Source organism: Salmo trutta, chromosome 21, assembly GCF_901001165.1.
Source record: "Salmo trutta chromosome 21, fSalTru1.1, whole genome shotgun sequence".
NCBI classification, from domain to species: domain Eukaryota; kingdom Metazoa; phylum Chordata; class Actinopteri; order Salmoniformes; family Salmonidae; genus Salmo; species Salmo trutta.
Window position 1 is genome coordinate 31,141,239 of NC_042977.1, and position 20,346 is coordinate 31,161,584.

Here is a 20,346-nt window from a genome sequence, read left to right on the forward strand (position 1 = left end):
CCTCCCGTGTAGTTCTGGGCTGATTCCTCACTGTTCTCATGATCATTGCAACTCCACGAGGTGAGATCTTGCATGGAGCCCCAGGCCAAGGGAGATTGACAGTTCTTTTGTGTTTCTTCCATTTGCGAATAATCGCACCAACTGTTGTCACCTTCTCACCAAGCTGCTTGGCAATGGTCTTGTAGCTCATTCCAGCCTTGTGTAGGTCTACAATCTTGTCCCTGACATCCTTGGAGAGCTCTTTGGTCTTGGCTATGGTGGAGAGTTTGGAATCTGATTGATTGATTGCTTCTGTGGACAGGTGTCTTTTATACAGGTAACAAGCTGAGATTAGGAGCACTCCCTTTAAGAGTGTGCTCCTAATCTCAGCTCATTACCTGTATAAAAGAAACCTGGGAGCCAGAAATCTTTCTGATTGAGAGGGGGTCAAATACTTATTTCCCTCATTAAAATGCAAATTAATTTATAACATTTTTGACATGCGTTTTTCTGGATTTTTGTGTTGTTATTCTCTCTCTCACTGTTCAAATAAACATACCATTAAAATTATAGACTGGTCATTTCTTTGTCAGTGGGCAAACGTAGAAAATCAGCAGGGGATCAAATACTTTTTTCCCCTCACTGTATCTCCATTGTTTCAGCCAGCATGCGACATAGGAAATCACAACCGTTATCCAGGAGTTTCACCCCAATGTCATAATCAGTGGTTTAAATTTAGTATCTGTAAATTTAAATCATATCGAAAAAGAAAATACTTCTGCATTTCCTGCTCTGTAGACACATTTCAAATAGGCTCACGATAACTCCTGATAACGTTGGGGAGCGATATTCAGAGCTTAAATAGCCAAATTGATTAGTCACAGGAATCAAGACTAATAAAGCCAATGCAACAGCCTGCTTTACAAATGGTGGGCCTACCACATGGATGGGCATTCATAAAATTCCATTGTGGGCCGACATGGTAAGCTACACCCCAGTAAGCATGAGCCGACGTCTTTTGGACGTCTTTTTGTTGTCCTGCCAGACCGGACATCTTTTTTGGGTGTTTTACAAATGGTAGGCATACCACATACAGTGGGGGGAAAAAGTATTTGATCCCCTGCTGATTTTGCACGTTTGCCCACTGATAAAGAAATTATCAGTCTATAATTTTAATGGTAGGTTTATTCGAACAGTGAGAGACAGAATAAAAACAAAGAAATCCAGAAAAACGCATGTCAAAAATGTTATAAAATGATTAGCATTTTAATGAGGGAAATAAGTATTTGACCCCTTTGCAAAACATGACTTAGTCCTTGGTGGCAAAACCCTTGTTGGCAATCACAGAGGTCAGACGTTTCTTGTAGTTGGCCACCAGGTTTGCACACATCTCAGGAGGGATTTTGTCCCACTCCTCTTTGCAGATCTTCAAGTCATTAAGGTTTCAAGGCTGACGTTTGGCAACTCGAACCTTCAGCTCCCTCCACAGATTTTCTATGGGATTAAGGTCTGGAGACTGGCTAGGCCACTCCAGCACCTTAATGTGCTTCTTCTTGAGCCACTCTTTTGTTGCCTTGGCCGTGTGTTTTTGGTCATTGTCATGCTGGAATGCGTTTTTCTGGATATTTTTGTTGTTATTCTGTCTCTCACTGTTCAAATAAACCTACCATTAAATTATAGACTGATCCTTTCTTTATCAGTGGGCAAACGTACAAAATCAGCAGGGGATCAAGTACTTTTTCCCCCACTGTAGATGGCCATTCATAAAATAATATTTCAGGCAACACTGTAGGCTACACCTCTGTAAGCACGGGCCGATGCTTTTTGGCCGTATTTTTTTGGTGCAGTCCGGACCGGCCTTGATTTCCACATCCATGGACATTGGTTTTTGGTCCGGACCAAATCTGATACAATCATAGACATCTATGTTTGGTTCAGATTTTGTCCAGTCTGGACCGTCCTTGATTTTAGACAAACAGACATTTATTAAATGACATCTTTTCAACTTTCATTCAAACAAAATACAAGCCTGATTTCAACATCTGGAAAATACAAATTTTCAACTTTGATTCAGAACCGAAAATGAACCTGATTTCAACGTCCGGAAAAAAGGTATTTTTTAACACCTGGGAAAAATTCCTTTTCAACGTCCTGGAAAAAATGTATTTTAAACCTACAGAAACTGCTTATTTTCACCTTTCCTTCAGAACCTAAACATAACTTAAATGCCAGAAAAATACGTCTTTTCAATGTCATTTTGCTTACTGGGACTATTCTAGTTTTGTGGAGGCAGCATTTTTTTAGTCTCACCTAGGGTGGCAGAACGGGAAGAACCGGCCCTGTCCTTGAGTAATGGGAGCGCACTTGTGCATGGCTGTATAAGTAATAGTTTTGCCGCCTGCAGAACTATTGTTATGAAAATGTGTATTCATTAATGGAAAGTATACCTGCTTTGAGGATAAGCCAGGAATGTTTAAGATGTTTATTTAGACAGAATATGCAAATGTTGGTACAATGAAGATGTCTTGTTACATGATTTAATATGCCATATTTGGGTAAAGAGCTCCATGGTTAATGGTATGGTCCATAGTGAAGGGCTATAGGTATAAAGGTACCTGTTCAACCTGTGAGCTGGTGTAATGTTCTAGCTCTAGTATGTAAGCTGTGTGGGGAGGCCGTCCATAGCCTGGTATTCCCCAACCGGCTACAGTATAGATGGTTTGACCGGGTAGGCCTGATTTCATTTAGATTCCAACCGGTATTTTGAGAGTCTGTTCATTTTGTAAATACCTTTGTAGATTATGTCATTCAACTGGAACCACCTTTCACTGTTAATAAACTGGACACTATTGTGCACCTGATCCTGCTGCCTCCTGCCCCTTAACAATGCTCCAACATCCGGTCCGTACGACATGGGGTCCTTAAATACACACCGCAGGGCTGGGGCCGGCACAACAGCAGAGTTAAAGTGATGAATGCAGCCTAGTGACTGTACTGTAGCTAAATGCCCTGGGAGAGTGTTACTAATATAAATGGTATTATAAGGGGGAAGGGGTATTGCTAAGGGCGGGGGGCTGGGCCATGTCAATGTTGGGGGAAAAAAGCCCAATGTTAATGTGACTCTTTAGGTCCTTTTGAGACGGACCGGCTGGCTGGCTGATTGTGCAGCTGCAGTGGTACTGGTGCAGGAATGCATAGACCATATGGTCTAGGGTTGCTACTAATGACCCCCTGTCCAGTTTTTAAAGTCTAGAGTTTCACAACAATACCCCCAAAAAACCATCTGATTATTGAAAGACAGGGAGGTGTGGGTAAACTTGTCTGTTTTTTTGTCCGCAAGTTGAGAAGGTGACAAAAATGCTAGTTTATTAGGGTTACCACCCAAACCAAAACCACTTGTTTTGATTTGCAAGTTGTGGATCCAGAATTACTAGACTGCACTCTAGAATATCGTGCCACCACACATCCATAACTAACTCCAGGTTGTATTTGTGTAACGAGACCTCTGTTCTAAAACCTTTGAAATACAATATTCTAGGCCTTGGGTGAGGTAACAGTTGACTCTTACCTTTGTGATATGATCTTGTAGGCATCGGGGAGGTAGCAGTTGATGTTCTCCATCTGGAACGGGTCGGCGTCGCAGATCTTGTCGTCCGTGCGGCCATAGTTGGCCGTCTCGATCATGATGACATCAGCACCGGGGCAGCGGAGATCAATGGCGTAGCCCTCGCAAGAGAGCTCTCTTCTGACCAGGCCAAACGGCAGAGCGGCACGACTGAATCCTGGGAGAGAGGAAGGATGGGAGGGATGGAGGGAGAGAGAGAAAGAAAAATTAAGACATTAGTACAAAAACTATAATTACCAATTTCTCTACGGTCTCGTTTTCTGTCAAAGATATCACATCAAAGTCGTAGGATATCTGAAGTTATATAGTCATCGTCTAAAAGTCAATGTAACAACCCAGGGAACAAATTCAAATACACCTAAACACAAAACTATAAATACACAAAATCCCTCTCTCACGTCCTCCTCCAGGACCATAGTTCAACTGAGTTTGAATGGTTTGTTTCGACAATGGGGCACAAGCTCCCTTATTAGATATTTGGTTTATGTGTTCTGTTTTTCTATCAGTAGAGCAACAGGCAGAAAAGAGCCTGAATCTACCAGCAGCAGCATGGAGTGTAATTGAATCAATTTTACAGTGCCAACGATCGAAGAGGGGACTGTTTGGAGTCCACAGAGGAGAAGGAATCTATACATGGAGCTCAGCAGATGTGAACACCAGCCAAATAGTGGTGCTTTGGGGAAAATGTACTATTTATCTAAAGGTTTGCATCCTCATCAACAAATTATACTGAAAAGGATTTTCAACCTTGCTTTTTTACCTAAAAACAATAAAACCTCAAGCCAAAATACCTTGAAAGTACAAATAGATATATTTAGAAAAAGAAAAGAGAAAATCAAAAAAGAAAAGGTCATCAACAATGAAATCTAGGGATGCACGATATATCGGTAAGCATATCGGAATCGGCCGATATTAGCTAAACATGCCAACATCGGCATGATGTCTAGTTTAACGCCAAAAACTGATGTCAAAGCTGACGTGCATACCTATATAACGTAGGTAGACGACGTAATGACACCACAAAAAAACATTGCGCTACACTTGCAACACAGCATTCCTAACCTAGCCCACAATGTCTGCTGTGGGTCGACCAGTCATCAAGTCCAGCAGTCATTTGAAAGAGTAAGAACATTTCAGCGAGACAACTCAAAGGCGAAATCCATTAACCCCAAGATAATAGAATTCATTGCTCTTGACAATCAACCGTTCTCTGTCGTGGATGATGTTGGCTTTCGCCGACTGGTTGAGCACCGGTACACACTACCAGAGTTACACAGTATTGTTGAAACTCACATCCATGAGCTACTTGCTATGAGCGTCACTGCTATTAGCTTCACAACTGACATTTGGACCAGCGATGTCAGCCCCATGACCATTATGAGTCTGACAGCACAGTGGGTCCACGAGGATTTCCTACTGAGGAAAGCTGAATTGCATGCTCAAGAATGTGCTTATTCTCATACCGCTGCTGCCATTTCAATGGCATTTGAGAACATGTTTGAAACGTGTAAACATGAACACTCCTAACTCCATTTAAACAACTGACTGGAGAAATAAGCTCAACTGTGTCTGCAGCAGACGTGAAACCCTGTCATGGCATTGAAACACCTGCTCAACAAAAATGCCAACACAGAATGGCGGGTTAACTTGGAAAAGTACTCTCCTAGAGGTTGTGAACAAGCGATTCGGTGGCTATCTCTCTGAGCATCTACTGTGTTGCCCCCATGCTCGATTCTAGGTACAAGGACCACTACTTCGATGCAGACAAGAAACAGGGTTAACATGAAATGTTACAGACACAGCTGGACAAGTTGGAAATGAACACAATGACAGTGCACACCGAGGAAGAGAGGCCACAGATAGACAAAGCTGAAATGTTACTGCTTGACATGTATGATAAAATCCTGGATGAGACTGAACAAATGAACAACGAAACAGCACAGCAAGTGAAAGAAATAGGTTTTGATTATGTTTTACTGGTAATGGGGACATACAGTTGAAGTCGGAAGTTTACATACACTTAGGTTGGAGTGATTAAAACTCGTTTTTCAACCACTCCACTAATTTCTTGTTAACAAACTATAGTTTTGACAAGTCGGATGGGACATCTACTTCGTGCATGACAAGTAATTTTTCAAACAATTGTTTACAGACAGATTATTTCACTGTATCACAATTCCAGTGGGTCAGAAGGTTACATACATTAAGTTGACTGTACCTTTAAACAGCTTGGAAAATTCCAGAAAATGATGTCATGGCTTTAGAAGCTTCTGATAGGCTAATTGACATCATTTGAGTCCTGTGGATGTATTTCAAGGCCTACCTTCAAACTCCGTGCCTCTTTGATTGACATCATGGGAAAATCAAAAGAAATCAGCCAAGACCTCACAATGACCCAAGCATATTTCCAAAGTTGTGGCAAAATGGCTTAAGGACAACAAAGTCAAGGTATTGGTGTGGGCATCACAAAGCCCTGACCTCAGAATTTGTGGGCAGGACTGAAAAAGCGAGCAAGGAGGCCTACAAACCTGACTCAGTTACACCAGCTCTGTCAGGAGGAATCGGCCAAAATAACGTATTTTGGGAAGCTTGTGGAAGGCTACCCAAAACGTTTGACCCAAGTTAAACAATTTAAAGGCAATGCTACCAAATACTAATTGCGTGTATGTAAACTTCTGACCCACTGGGAATGTGATGAAAGAAATAAAAGCTGAAATAAATAATTCCTTCTACTATTATTCTGACATTTCACATTCTTAAAATAAAGTAGTGATCCTAACTGACCTAAGACCGGGAATTTTTACTAGGATTAAATGTCAGGAATTGTGAAAAACTGAGTTCAAATGTATTTGGCTAACGTGTATGTAAACTTCCGACTTCAACTGTATGTAAATGCCAACAAAATAATTTTTTGATCTGTGTGTGTGTTTCAACTATTTAACTGCACTAGAATGCTTAAAAAGGCTTCTAAGATTTGAAATATCGGTTATCGATATCGTTTTTTTTTTTTGGCAAGGACAATATCGGATACCGGGCAAAAATCTCATATCGGTGCATCCCTAATGAAATCCATGAATTATGTATTCAAACGTTGAAGCACATACTGTCACAGGTTACAGTTTAGTTTGAAGCAATCACAAAGAAAAGTCCTCAAGTTCCAGAAATGCAACTGGTGTTCCACTAAAGAACTAAGTTTGAGGCAGTAGCACTGCGTGAACTGTCAATATTCACTGTTGTCCGTGGCAACAGCGTGCCTCCCCAAGTGGCCAGCTGCCATTTGTGTTTTCTGCCACTGCACTACTCTCCTAATTAGTCTCTCCATTCAGCATGTTACCTTCTCAGCACTCTCATTGGCTCCTTGGCATTGTCATGTAATAACACAAACCACCCCAGGTTCGCTTGCACACGCCTGCTAATTGCACCGACACACACACACACTTTTGACACCCAGGGCCTGACACAATTAGCAATTGTTTGAACGAATGGCTCAAAGTTGAAGTGATTTCGGCTGGAAATTCTTACTACCCTGAGACACCGACCTTGGCTCAAACATCTGTCTGTCTGCTTGTCATAATCTAGCCTGTAGTGGTGCCTTGCCTTGTTCTATTATAATGGTATTCTGTGTCGGTCCACAAATGTCACAGACAAACACTGATGAGTGTCGAGCAAGGTTTGAATACAAACATGGATATGAAGCACCGGTAAGCTACGAGATGCCTTGGAGGCACCAACCAGCTCTCAATAAGAAAATGCCTTATGTATTAACCACTTTAGAAAATAATGCTATGGGTTTTCATACAAGACTACTTCAGAGATATATGTACACACACACGCGCGCGCACACACACACACACACACACACACACACATCCGTTCATAAGTTTGGGGTAACTTATAAAGTGTAGACATTGTTAATGTTGTAAATGACTATTATAGCTGGAAAGGGCTGATTTTTCATGGAATATCTACATAGGTGCACAGAGGCCCATTATCAGCAACCATCACTCCCAATGGCACGTTGTGTTAGCTAATCCAAGTTTGTCATTTTAAAAAGGCTAATTGATCATTAGAAAACCGTTTTGCAATTACATGAGATCACAGCTGAAAACTGTGGAGCTGATTAAAGAAGCAATAAAACTGGCCTTCTTTAGACTAGTTGAGTATCTGGAGCATCAGCATTTGTTTGATTACAGGCTCAAAATGGCCAGAAACAAAGATCTTTCTTCTGAAACTCGTCAGTCTATTCTTGTTCTGAGAAATGAAGGCTATTCCATGTGAGAAATTGAAAAGAAACTGAAGATCTCGTACAACGCTGTGTACTACTCCCTTCACAGAACAACGCAAACTGGCTCTAACCAGAATAGAAAGAGTGGGAAGCCCCGGTGCACAACTGAGCAAGAGGAAAAGTACGTTAGTGTCTAGTTTGAGAAACAGACCTCAACTGGCAGCTTCATTAAATAGTACCCGCAAAACACCAGTCTCAACGTCAACAGTGAAGAGGCGACCCCCGGGATGCTGGCCTTCTAGGCAGAGCTGCAAAGAAAAAGCCATGGGGTATTGTTTGTAGATCGATGAGGAAAACTTAATTTAATCAATTTTAGAATCAGGCTGTAACGTAACAAAATGTGGAAAAAGTCAAGGGGTCTGAATACTTTACGAATGCACTGTATTTTAGTGCTTTCAAAAAGTATTGATACCCCTTGACTTATTCAACATTTGTTGTGTTACAGCCGGAATTCAAAATTAATTAAATATATACAGTACCAGTCAAAAGTTTGGACACACCGACTCATTCAAGGGTTTTTCTTTATTTTTTACTATTTTCTACATTGTAGAATAATAGTGATGACATCAAAACAATGAAATAACACATATGGAATCATGTACTAACCAAAAAAGTGTTAAATCTAATTTTTTATATTTGAGATAATTCTAAGAACCCACCCTTAAGTAGCTGTGTCCAAACTTTTGACTGGTACTGTACATGCCATTGAGGGTTGTATGTTCATTCCATCTAGTCCAACTAACTGCAACAACCACTGTAATTATACATATACCCTTTATTTCAAGAGAAAACTGTCCAGAATCGTGAATGATGAAACACAGACCGTGCGGCTTCAACTTTACCACAAAGACTAATGAACAGGTTCCACGGCCATTCCTCATGGAGGGAGTGACAGCTTTATCACACTGGCTACAGAAAGCAGACATAAATAATGCATTTCATGGGGTTTTAGAGTTTCTCAATGGAGAAACCCTCCTTTGAGCAGACTGTTGCTAGCTATCCCCTTCACTGTATTTCCCCTCCCTTCCCTTCTGTCCACCAGCTTGCTATAGGCTATCTATCAGGGCACTATATGGTCTGATCACACACAGCTGCTATCAATTGAGGCCTAGCAATTGAATAAGCCTGGGGCTCGCTTGCCTCCTCCTCCTCCTCCCTGGTACTGTATAGATACATCTGGTCATAGGGCAACAATATATCAATTAAGGGGAGTATCTTGACTGTCAGGGAGCCCACAAGGACAAATTGTTGTGTCCCCTGGCTCTCTTCAGATAGCATGGATCTCATTAAATGACCGGCTTACTTCCTGGTAATTGGTCACGTATCATGACAAATCTTTCCCAAAACGGAATATTTTGAGAAAATGATTTTGTTTTCCTATAGGGGAAAATAATGTAATAAAAACATTATTTGCTTCTGTTTGAGAACTGCACATCATGTTCCTTCAATCATCATTAGATCCAAGCGTTTGCAATACAATGAAGTGAACAGTTGGGGATCAGTTGTACTTCACAACATAGCCATTTTAAGGAACATCACTCTTATTAAAAGTAAAAATGAGGCAGAGAGGTTTTCTACAGGGGGAGGGAAAAAAATAGTGTGCATGATGTGTTGAGGAAGTGTGAAAGGCTTTTTATCTCATGGCTCCATGTAGCTTTGTTTGACTGCTCTGCTTCAACTTTGCAGTGGTAGGAAAATAACTGCCACAGGACACAAGCACGTTGGGCAGCCAGCTGCAGTTCAGAACAGTTCAGAAGACGGGAGGGAAAATCGATAGCACATTATCTGTGTGTAAAAAAGAACGAAGCAAGTCTACCTCCCTCTTTATTGGTCCTTCAGACTAACATTAAATCCTCCTACGGCTGCATCCAGCAGGCCAGTAAATCCAGTCAATAATATATTTTATACAACAGGTGGGTCTAATCCTGGATGCTGATTGGTTAAAACCGCATTCCAGCCGGTGTCTATTCCACAAGTTACCACCGGCTAAATCTATGACGTTAAATGCCTATTTACTGTTCTCACTGCGCAATCCACTGTCTCATCAGCCCAGCCAAGCAATTTATAAACTTGATCTCCACTATGAAAAGCATCTAGACATTATCTCACATTTATTTTAGACTAGCATTTGATTTAACAAAGTAAATTTGTATAAATCTTGCTGTCTGTATCTGACATTTGTAAAATTGCTTCAATGTTGATATTTGCTCTCCAGCTGTCTAATAGTATTTTCTCCCCAATTTCATGGTATCCAATTGGTAGTTACAGTCTCGTCTCATTGCTGCGATTCCCGTATGGACTCGGGGAGGCAAAGGTTGAGAGCCGTGCGTCCTCCGAAACACAACTCAACCAAGCCGCACTGCTTCTTGACACAATGCCCACTTAACCTTGAAGCCAGCCGCACCAACATGTCGGAGGAAACACCGTACACCTGGCGACCGTGTCAACATGCACTGGCCCGGCCCGCCACAGGAGTCGCTAGTGCGTGACGGGACAAGGACATCCCTGCCGGTCAAACCCTCCCCCAACTCGGACGACGCTGGGCCAATTGTGCGCCGCCCCATGGGTCTCCTGGTCGTGGCCGGCTGCGACAGAGCCTGGACTCGAACCCAGAATCTCTAGTGGCACAGCTAGCACTGTGACGCAGTGCTATAGACCACTGCGTCACTTGGGAGGCCGGCCCATAGTAATGAACGTGTCGATACAGACAGGCAGCTTTTCTCAGCCAGTCGAAATCATGAATCAGCTGGCATAATGTTTTTGGATATATACAAAGAAACAGGCCAAACTAAATGAAATGCAGCAAGTTTGCTGTCTTCAGTTTGAAGTGATTGTGTTACCTGTGTTGTTGGCTAGCTCCTCTGAACAGCAGTCTCATGACAAGAGAGAGCACATTTTCTATGCCAGGCGAAATCATGCATCATTAGCTCATTGCTATGGATGTATCCAAATAAATGTCACTAGAAAACAGCTTAAACTCAAATGCAGCTACTTTGCTATTATTCTGGCTGCAATGTTTGACCTGATGAAGTTAGCTGTAGTTGGCTAGCTAGCAAGCAAGGAATAAGAACGTTGCCAACCAGTATGGCAATGGAACATTTAGAACGAACGACTGGGTCACATACATAGATACAGAACACAAAGACTGAGCGACTGGGTCGCGTCCATGGTAACCAAACCGATAGAACGAACAACCAGCCGACTTGGGTAGCAACCTTAGACTTGTGTCGGGACTATATCTCGTGGAAGGATGAAACAGTATGAATAAATTAATCAAAATATATTTTGTGTGAAAATATGTCAATCATTATTTGAATATGTTGGTAACATATTGCATAGACTTGCACAGCGGTTGCCATGGAGATTCCATTGAGCATTCTATATTTAAGTGATAATGGCCTCGAAGCCGGTGTTTGGAGGACATATTGCCACGGTTTGCCGGCCCTCGACGAACAACACCCATGCCATTAAATACTCCAAACACCGGCTTCTCTGGCATTATCACTTAAATATAGAATGCTCAATCGAATCGCCATGGCAACCATTGTGCAAGTCTACTCTGTCCCATAATTGACTGTGATCCCTTACTCCTGGCCCTGTTGACACAACGCCTTATCAAGCATTCTGGTCAGTGACTGACTGACTGACTGACTTGGGGGGGGAAAAGTAGGCTTTTCAGATTCCTCCCCCTGACCAGCCAACGGTAAGCCTGCTATTGAGCTGCTGAGCACTGAGCAGCCAGGCGGGGCCAATACTGGCTCACAATGTGTTGCATTCTGAGAGTGTGGAGTCCCTCTTCTCTTCTTTTCGGTCCGCACCCTACAATTCAATGGCAACAATCCCTTCCATAATACATATTTTGTTTTCTATCAATACCCTTGAAATTGTAAGTGGCACTATGGCTCAGATGGGTGCAGAATACAGGCCCAGTCTGTGGCGCGCTGCCATCACCTTCATGCTTTTAAAACCCAGAGAATAAAAGAGAGAGAAAAAAATCTATAGAATTGGGGTTTTGGCCAACTGGGGAGCAGTTTAGAGCAGCAGAGATGACACACAGTATACAGTCACAGTCATGTTTAGGCCCTTATCCTAACCCCTTCATTTCTTAGCATTGTTCTGTCCTTTAAAAGGCCTATCCAATACAACCTTAGAACCTCTGATGTTAAGTCCCCTATTAGAGGACTTTAAGCGATTCTGGACTTGTTCCGACTGACATTTTAGTTCACAAAGCGCTCTGTGAACTTCGCAGGATTCAGTGCCTTAATGCTGATTTATGCTTGATACGGCAATGCAGTCTGGAGGATCCGTTTGGAAGGTGTGATGTAATGCAGAGCCTCCGGAGGCTTGCGGTGGCCAAATCACCCTCAGTGCGGTAATGCCTAGTGCCTCCCAAACTCTTTAACAATGCTGAGGGCTCCATATACAGTTGAAATCAAAAGTTTACATACACCTTAACCAAATACATTTAAACTCAGGTTTGCACAATTCCTGACATTTAGTCTTAGTAAAAATTCCCTGTCTTGGGTCAGTTAGGATCGACCACTTTATTTTAAGAATGTGAAATGTCTGAATAACGGTAGAGAGAACGATTTATTTCATCACATTCCCAGTGGGTAAGAAGTTTACATACCAATTGAGAGTATTTGGTAGCATTGCCTTTAAATTGTTGAACTTGGATCAAACGTTTCGGGTAGCCTTCCACAATAAGTTGGGTGAATTTTGGCCCATTCCTCCTGACAGAGCTGGTGTAACTGAGTCAGGTTTGTAGGCCGCCTTGCTCGCACACACTTTTTCAGTTCTGCCCACAAATCTTCTATGAGATTGAGGTCAGGGCTTTGTGATGGCCACTCCAATACCTTGACTTTGTTGTCCTTAAGCCATTCTGCCACAACTTTGGAAGTATGCTTGGGTCATTGTCCATTTGGAAGACCCATTTGCGACCAAGCTTTAACTTCCTGACTGATGTCTTGAGATGTTGCTTCAATATAGCCACATCATTTTCCTCCTCATGATGCCATCTATTTTGTGAAGCGCACCAGTCCCTCCTGCAGCAAAGCACCCCCACAACATGATGCTGCCACCCCCGTGCTTCACAGTTGGGATGGTGTTCTATGGCTTGCAAGCCTCCCCCTTTTACCTCCAAACATAACGATGGTCATTATGGCCAAACAGTTCTATTTTTGTTTCGTCAGACCAGAGGATATTTCTCCAAAAAGTACGATATTTGTCCCCATGTGCAGTTGCAAACCGTAGTCTGGCTTTATTATGGCGGTTTTGGAGCAGTGGCTTCTTCCTTGCAGGGCGGCCTTTCAGGTTATGTCAATATAGGACTCGTTTTACTGTGGATATAGATACTTTTGTACCTGTTTCCTCCAGCATCTTGAAAAGGTCCTTTGCTGTTGTTCTGGGATTGATTTGCACTTTTCGCACCAAAATACGTTAATCTCTTGGAGATGGAACACGTCTCCTCCCTGAGCAGTGTGACGGCTGCGTGGTCCCATGGTGTTTATACTTGCGTACTACTGTTTGTACCAATGAACGTAGTACCTTCAGGCATTTGGAAATTGCTCCCAAGGATGAACCAGACTTGTGGAGGTCTACAATTTTTTCAAAATCAGGTCTTGGCTGATTTCTTTTGATTTTCCCATGGTCAAGCAAAGAGGCACTGAGTTTGAAGGTAGGCCTTGAAATGCATCCACAGGTACACCTCCAATTGACTCAAAGTATGTCAATTAGCCTATCAGAAGCTTCTAAAGCCATGACATTTTCTGGAATATTCCAAGCTGTTTAAAAGGCACTGCCAACTTAGTGTATGTAAACTTCTGGCCCACTGGAATTGTGATACAGTGAAATATAAGTGAAATAATCTGTCTGTAAACAATTGTTAAAAAAATTACTTGTGTCATGCATAAAGTAGATGTCCTAACCGACTTGCCAAAACTATAGTTTGTTAACAAGAAATTTGTGGAGTTGTTGAAAAATGTGTTTAATAACTCCAACCTAAGTGTATGTACATTTCCGACTTCAACTGTAGCTCCACATTGACATGATTGGTTGACGGTAGGTGGGGCGGTACATCCTGTATAAACACAAATTCACTTCCTTGATAACTACCTTCACAACTGCTTTGCGAAGTGCAAGAAGTATGAATGCCCTGACTTCTGCGAAGGCCGCATCGCCGTATATACTGTACGGCCAATGGAGATGCCGCATTGACCATCAAATCATTTTGTTTATAGTGCCAGTAAGCACCCTCTGTCTGCTTCCCGGTACCACTGTCAGCGGAGCTGACTTGAAGTGTCAGGTTGCATACTCAACATTTGCATATAGAGTGACACGTCACATTTTCTGGCCTATCCAGACAAAGAATCGAATTGCTCTCCCTCTGAGTAACTGAGCCCAGACACGGCATATTAAAGGGGCCAGTCCAGCGATTTCAGCAATCATGGTCTGATCTCACTGTGATATTCTCTGCCAAAATTAGTGCTCTCAACATGAAAACACAAAATTCTAAAATCACTGTGTGCATAAAGCTGAAGTTATAACGAGTCTAAAGACATTTGAATGGTGTCTCTGTGTCACTCAGGAGGCTTGTCGTCTGTTATATAAAATGGGGCCAAATTTGTTTTGTCACTAAATATGATCATATTTATTTTACAGTTATAAGGTGAAATCTTACAGTAAGTCATTTATAATTTGATTGGTACTATATTTATAAACCTTTTCACTCATTTTAAGCCCTATTCTTGCACTTTTGTTGAATAGGATTTTTATATATATATATATATATATATATATATTCATAATATTTGTACTACTTCAGAAATTATTCATATGCATTGACTTATTCCACATTTTGTTGTGTTACAGCCCGAATTCAAAATTGAGTCGATTTTTTAAAACCCCCATAATGACAGTGAAAACATGGTTTTAGAAATATTAGCAAATGTATTGAAAATGAAATACAGAAATATATAATTTATATAAGTATTCACACCCCTGAGTCAATACGTTTTAGAAGCACCTTTGGCAGCGATTATAGCTGTGAGTCTTTTTCGATACGTCTAAGAGCTTTGCACACATGGATTGTACAGTATTTGCACATTATTATTTTTTAATTCTTCTTCAAGCTCTGTCAAGTTGGTTGTTGATCATTGCTAAACAGCCATTTTCAAGTCTTGACATTTTCAAACTGATTTTAGTCAAAACTAACTAGGCCACTCAGGAACATTCAATGTCATCTTGGTAAGCAACTCCAGTGTATATTTGACCTTGTTATTGTCCTGCTGAAAGGTGAATTTGTCTCCCAGTGTCCTCTAGGATTTTGCCTGTGCTTAGCTCTATTCCATTTCTTTTAATCCTAAAAAATACTCCATAGTCCTTGCCGATGATAAGCATACCCATAACATGATGCCGCCACCACCATTCTTATAAATATGAAGAATGGTACTCAATGATGTGTTGTGCTGGATTTGCCCCAAACATAACACTTTGTATTCGGGACATAAAGTTAATTTCATCAAATGTTTTTCAGTTTTACTTTAGTGCCTTATTGCAAACAGGATGCATGTTTTGGAATAATATTTATTCTGGACAGGCTTCCTTCTTTTCACTCTGTCATTTAGGTTAGTATTGTGGAGTAACTACAATGTTGTTGATCCATTCTCAGTTTTCTCCTATCACAGCCATTAAACTCTGTAACTGTTTTAAAGTCACCATAGGCCTCATGGTGAAATCCCTGAGTGGTTTCCTTCCTCTCCGGTAACTGATGATGCCTTCCTCCCCAGCAACTGAGGACGCCTGTATCTTTGTCGTGACTGGGTGTATTGATACACCATCCAAATTGTAATTAATAACTTCCCCATGCTCAAAGGGATACTCAATGTCTGCTTTTTTATTTTATTTAATACATTTGAAAACGTAGGCTGTAACACAAAATGTGGAAATAGTCAAGGGGTGTGAATACTTTCTGCACTGTATGTACTTAAGCTTTTGTCTTTAAAAGTGAGTACACCTCAGAAATGTATAACTATTTTTACCAAAAAGGTGAGTTCCAAACCTTTCTAGAACTATGCAGCATTACTAGTTATTGTTAACGGCCATCTCATGACAAATAATGACTTTGGGTATGTCTTTTTAGGCAGAAATCTATATTGAGGTTTTACTCCCCAAACTCCCTTCCTCTCCTCTCAGACAGAGGAGCCGCAAGAAAAAGGGGAGGAAAATACCGGATTGTTTGATCAGTCTGGGGGAAGAATTAAAAAAAATATATATAGGCCAGTTTTTTGGGGGTGGGCGATACAGACGAACGGCAAGGGACGCGAGGGCTTTCACAGACAGACAGACAGAGACAGACAGACAGAACACAGCTAGGAGTTGGTTGACACTTGTCATCCTCCATTAAGGCCTCTTTGATTAGTCTTTGTTGTCGTGGAAACGGCAAACAGCTACATGCAAATGGCCTGTTCCTGCCCCAGGCTGGCCCCCATTGTTCTGGGCCCAGGCTTGACAGGGACACTTTCTCCACATGATAAAGGCGGGAGTAGCCCTTTAGGAATAAGAGTGGCCCCACTGCGGACACAGCATGAGTCCTTCAAAATTGCCTGTCTTTTTTGTCGTTTTATTCTTCAATATTACTGGTAGCCACATCTCGGGAAAATAGAGGGGATCTTCCAAAGCCAAGCATTCCTTCCCAACTGAGCTGGATGCCTCCATAATCCAATATCCGGAATTAAGAAGGGGGGGCGGGGAGAATCTAAAGCATATTTGAATACTTAACACGTGAGAACAAAGCGGTAACAAGGTTTCGCCTATTTTTTCCCTTTCTGTTCTCCGCAGTATTTCTAATCTGTTCAATTGCTCAATGGAACTTATTGATTGCAGGCCAAGGAAATAATTTAAAAACAATAGACTAGAATAATTTCTAAATAAAATACATTGAAGAAAATAACGGTGACTTCAGAAAGGCAATTGCATTTATTAAACAAAACATAACTAGTCTCTAATTGTAAATATGTCCACGACATTCTAAAGCTCAAGCCGAAAAGTATTAGATTTTGTTAAGAGATCATACAAGTCTCTCTGTTTAAAACCCTCTGCATCACAAAATAAATGAAATCTACTGCAACTGTCTGCTGTTTGATACAATCTCACAAATACTATGCAACATGAAGACACACATTAAAACACCTGGGAGTGAGGTGGGAGATGAGGAAGATGACTTGGGGAGTTTCAAAAAAATAACAAGTCTGCTTGAAAAACAGGCAGTTTAGACTTGACCACTTTACGACAGGCCCGCATTTCATTACTGTTACGTTCCCCAGTTTCTGTGTTGTAGTTTGTGTATTTGTGAGTGTGTTTCAGGTAATGGCTTCCTGAAGTTCTCCAAGCAGCTGATTGGTCGGCCCCATTGCTGATTGGAGAGCTGATCCCGCCCCCTTGTCAGGACGCAGCTGTCTCCAATTACCAACCCCACCTAAAGCTATATAAGCCAGTGTTCTGTTGCTCAGAAGGAGAGAGGAGGCTAATGGCTATAGCATGTTGGTTGTTTCTAAGAATTATGGTATGTACTGTGTTCGTTGTTGCTGAGGGAGCTGATTGGTTGTCTGTGTGTCAATAGGATGCAGTGTTTTGATTATTGAACTTAGTTGTGTTATTCTGTTTCATTTGTTCCCAGGGGGGAAGGGGAAGGCACCTAGGGAGTGCTTAAGCAAGATGCCCACGGGCATACATTACCCGTAGTAGTTTATTGTCTACGCACACTAGGAAAGACCTGGGCGTACCATCCCCTGTATTTTGGTTAGTGCTAGTTAGTTAAGTAGTGGGTAGGCAGGTAAGGTAAGAGAGGGGGCTTTGATATTTACTTTCTTTGCTTCCGTCCAACCCCTTTTCCCCCCATGCAAAGAAATAAATTCCCTGTAAACAGTATTCTCTGCCTTTTGTCATCCTTACTCACACCTACAGTCCATACCTCTTTTACACCACGGAGAGTTGAGTTGGAAGAGGGAACGCAACACCCTGCTACGAGAGGCGTACGTAACAATTACAACCACCAAAACTGCCATAATACAATCGACAAAAAGATATGGCACTCACCCCACCCTGTCTCTGTTCCACCTTGCTGGGAATCGTTTCTAAAGACAATGTCAGACAAGACCACAGAGCAAAGGCTAAACGCTACTTCCCAGACAGACAACTGCTATCAAACACCCCCAGGTTCCGAGATACTGTACCATAAGCATTCTAAAATAGAACTGTATAAGCCAGTCAGTTCATTTGTGGTGAGATCCATGCTCTTAGTAATGTGCTTTTTCTCTCTTTAATATGGAAAAAATACAATGGTGTTGGCCGTTCTCTCCAGTTCATCTCCTAGACCAGCGGTAATCAACTAGATTCAGCCACGGGATGCATTTTGTCGTAGAGGATAGTTTGGGGGCCCGAACAAAATTATAATTAGTATACCTCACATTTACCACATAAGCCCAAAATGAGATTGGGTTTGAAACTAACAATCATTTCATAGAGAACAAGATCACACCTATTTTTATTAGTGGGAATACTGGGGAACAGTTTTCTTAAACTAAATACATTTTTTGCTGTATTCCTGGTGATTTTAGTCTTGAAATCGGGGCTAAAATAAATCACCTGCGGGTCAGTTTTGGCCGCAGGTCACCTGTGGCTGACCCCTATCCTAGACTGTTTTCTGTTCATTCTTTTCTCCGAAAACAGTACAGGCGAGCATTACATGGATAGCATTTTGATGCGTGTCTCCATCTGGAGAACTAAAGGGGAAGGATTTGTCATATCACGGGACTAAAGCGTGATAGAGTCAGGCGTCTCTTACGCACTCGGGTGGGCCCATTCAGCAGGAGATAGTGTGAGGTAGATCCTGTCATGACAGACACTCAGGTGCCATCCCTCTTTTCTCGATCCTGCTCACAGTCATGGTGAAAGTCTCCTTTAAAACCCAACCTAAAATGTGATGCAATGGTGACTGATGTTCCTATTGTCCTAATTTTTTACAACAAGCGCCATTTAGTAACCTGTTTTGTTGTCTTCAAGTTAGCAATGAAATGACAGTTCATGACCAGTTTTAAGATGGTCATACCATGGAATATTTTGCTAATACATTTAGAATTTAGGACCCCTGTATGTATTAAAAAACGGAGTGCATTCGGAAAGTATTCAGACCCCTTTAATTTTTCCACGTCAGAGCAAAAACTAAGCCATGAGGTTGGAGGAAATGTCCGTAGAGCTCTGAGACAGGATTGTGTCGAGGCACAGATCTGGGGGAAGATACCAAAACATTTATGCAGCATTGAAGGTCCCCAAGAACATAGTGGCCTCCATCATTCTTAAATGGAAGAAGTTTGGAACCACCAAGATTCTTCCTAGAGCTGGCCGCCCAGCCAAACTGAGCAATTGGGGGAGAAGGGCATTGGTCAGGGAGGTGACCAAGAACCCAATGGTCACTCTGACAGAGCTCTAGAGTTCCTCTGTGGAGAATGGAGAGAACTTTCCAGAAGGACAATCATCTCTGCAGCACTCCACCAATCAGGCCTTTATGGTAGAGTGGCCAGACGGAAGCCACTCCCCAGTAAAAGTCACATGACAACCCGCTTGGAATTTGCTAAAAGGCACCTAAAGGACTCTCAGACCATGAGAAACATAATTCTCTGGTCTGATGAAAACAAGATTGAACTCTTTGGCCTGAATGCCAAGCATCACATCTGGAGGAAACCTGGCACCATCCCTACAGTGAAGCGGTGGGGGTAGCATCATACTGTGGGGATGTTTTTCAGCGGCAGGGACTGGGAGACTAGTCAAGATCGAGGGATAGATGAGCGGAGCAAAGTACAGGGAGATCCTTGATGAAACTCTGCTCCAGAGTGCTCAGGACCTCAGAATGGGGACAAGGTTCACCTTCCAACAGGACAACGACCTTAAGCACACAGCCAAGACAACGAAGGAGTGGCTTCAGGACAAGTCTCTGAATGTCCTTGAGTGCCCCAGCCAGAGCCCGGACTCAAACATCTCTGGAGAGACCTGAAAATAGCTTTGCAGCGACGCTCCCCATCCAACCTGACAGAGCTTGAGAGGATCTGCAGAGAATAATGGGAGAAACACCCCAAGCCTGTAGCATCATACCCAAGAAGACTCCAGGCTGTAATTAATGCCAAAGGTGCTTCAACAAAGTACTTTGTAAAGGGTTTGAATACTTATGTAAATTTGATTGAAGTTTATTTATTTTTAATACATTTGCAAAAATGACAAAAAAACTGTTTTTGCTTTGCATTAACGGGGTATTGTGTGTAGATTGATGAGAGAAAAAAAATGCATCAATTTTAGAATAAGGCTGTAATATAACAAAATGTTGAAAAAGTCAAGTAGTCTGAATACTTTCCGAATGCATACTGCTAATAGCCATAGAAACGCATTGAATAACATATTCATACAA

General features: G+C 41.9%; 1 protein-coding gene across 1 annotated transcript in view; it reads right to left on the bottom strand.

Annotated features, from left to right (window-relative positions):
* The window catches only part of LOC115157155 (adhesion G protein-coupled receptor L2), a gene marked incomplete in the record, with an annotated part of 129,492 nt that overhangs the window by 69,276 nt on the left and 39,870 nt on the right, over positions 1–20,346 (bottom strand). Inside the window, 1 exon segment of the mRNA XM_029705153.1 lies at positions 3,548–3,761. Coding sequence (XP_029561013.1) covers positions 3,548–3,761 — 214 coding nt within the window.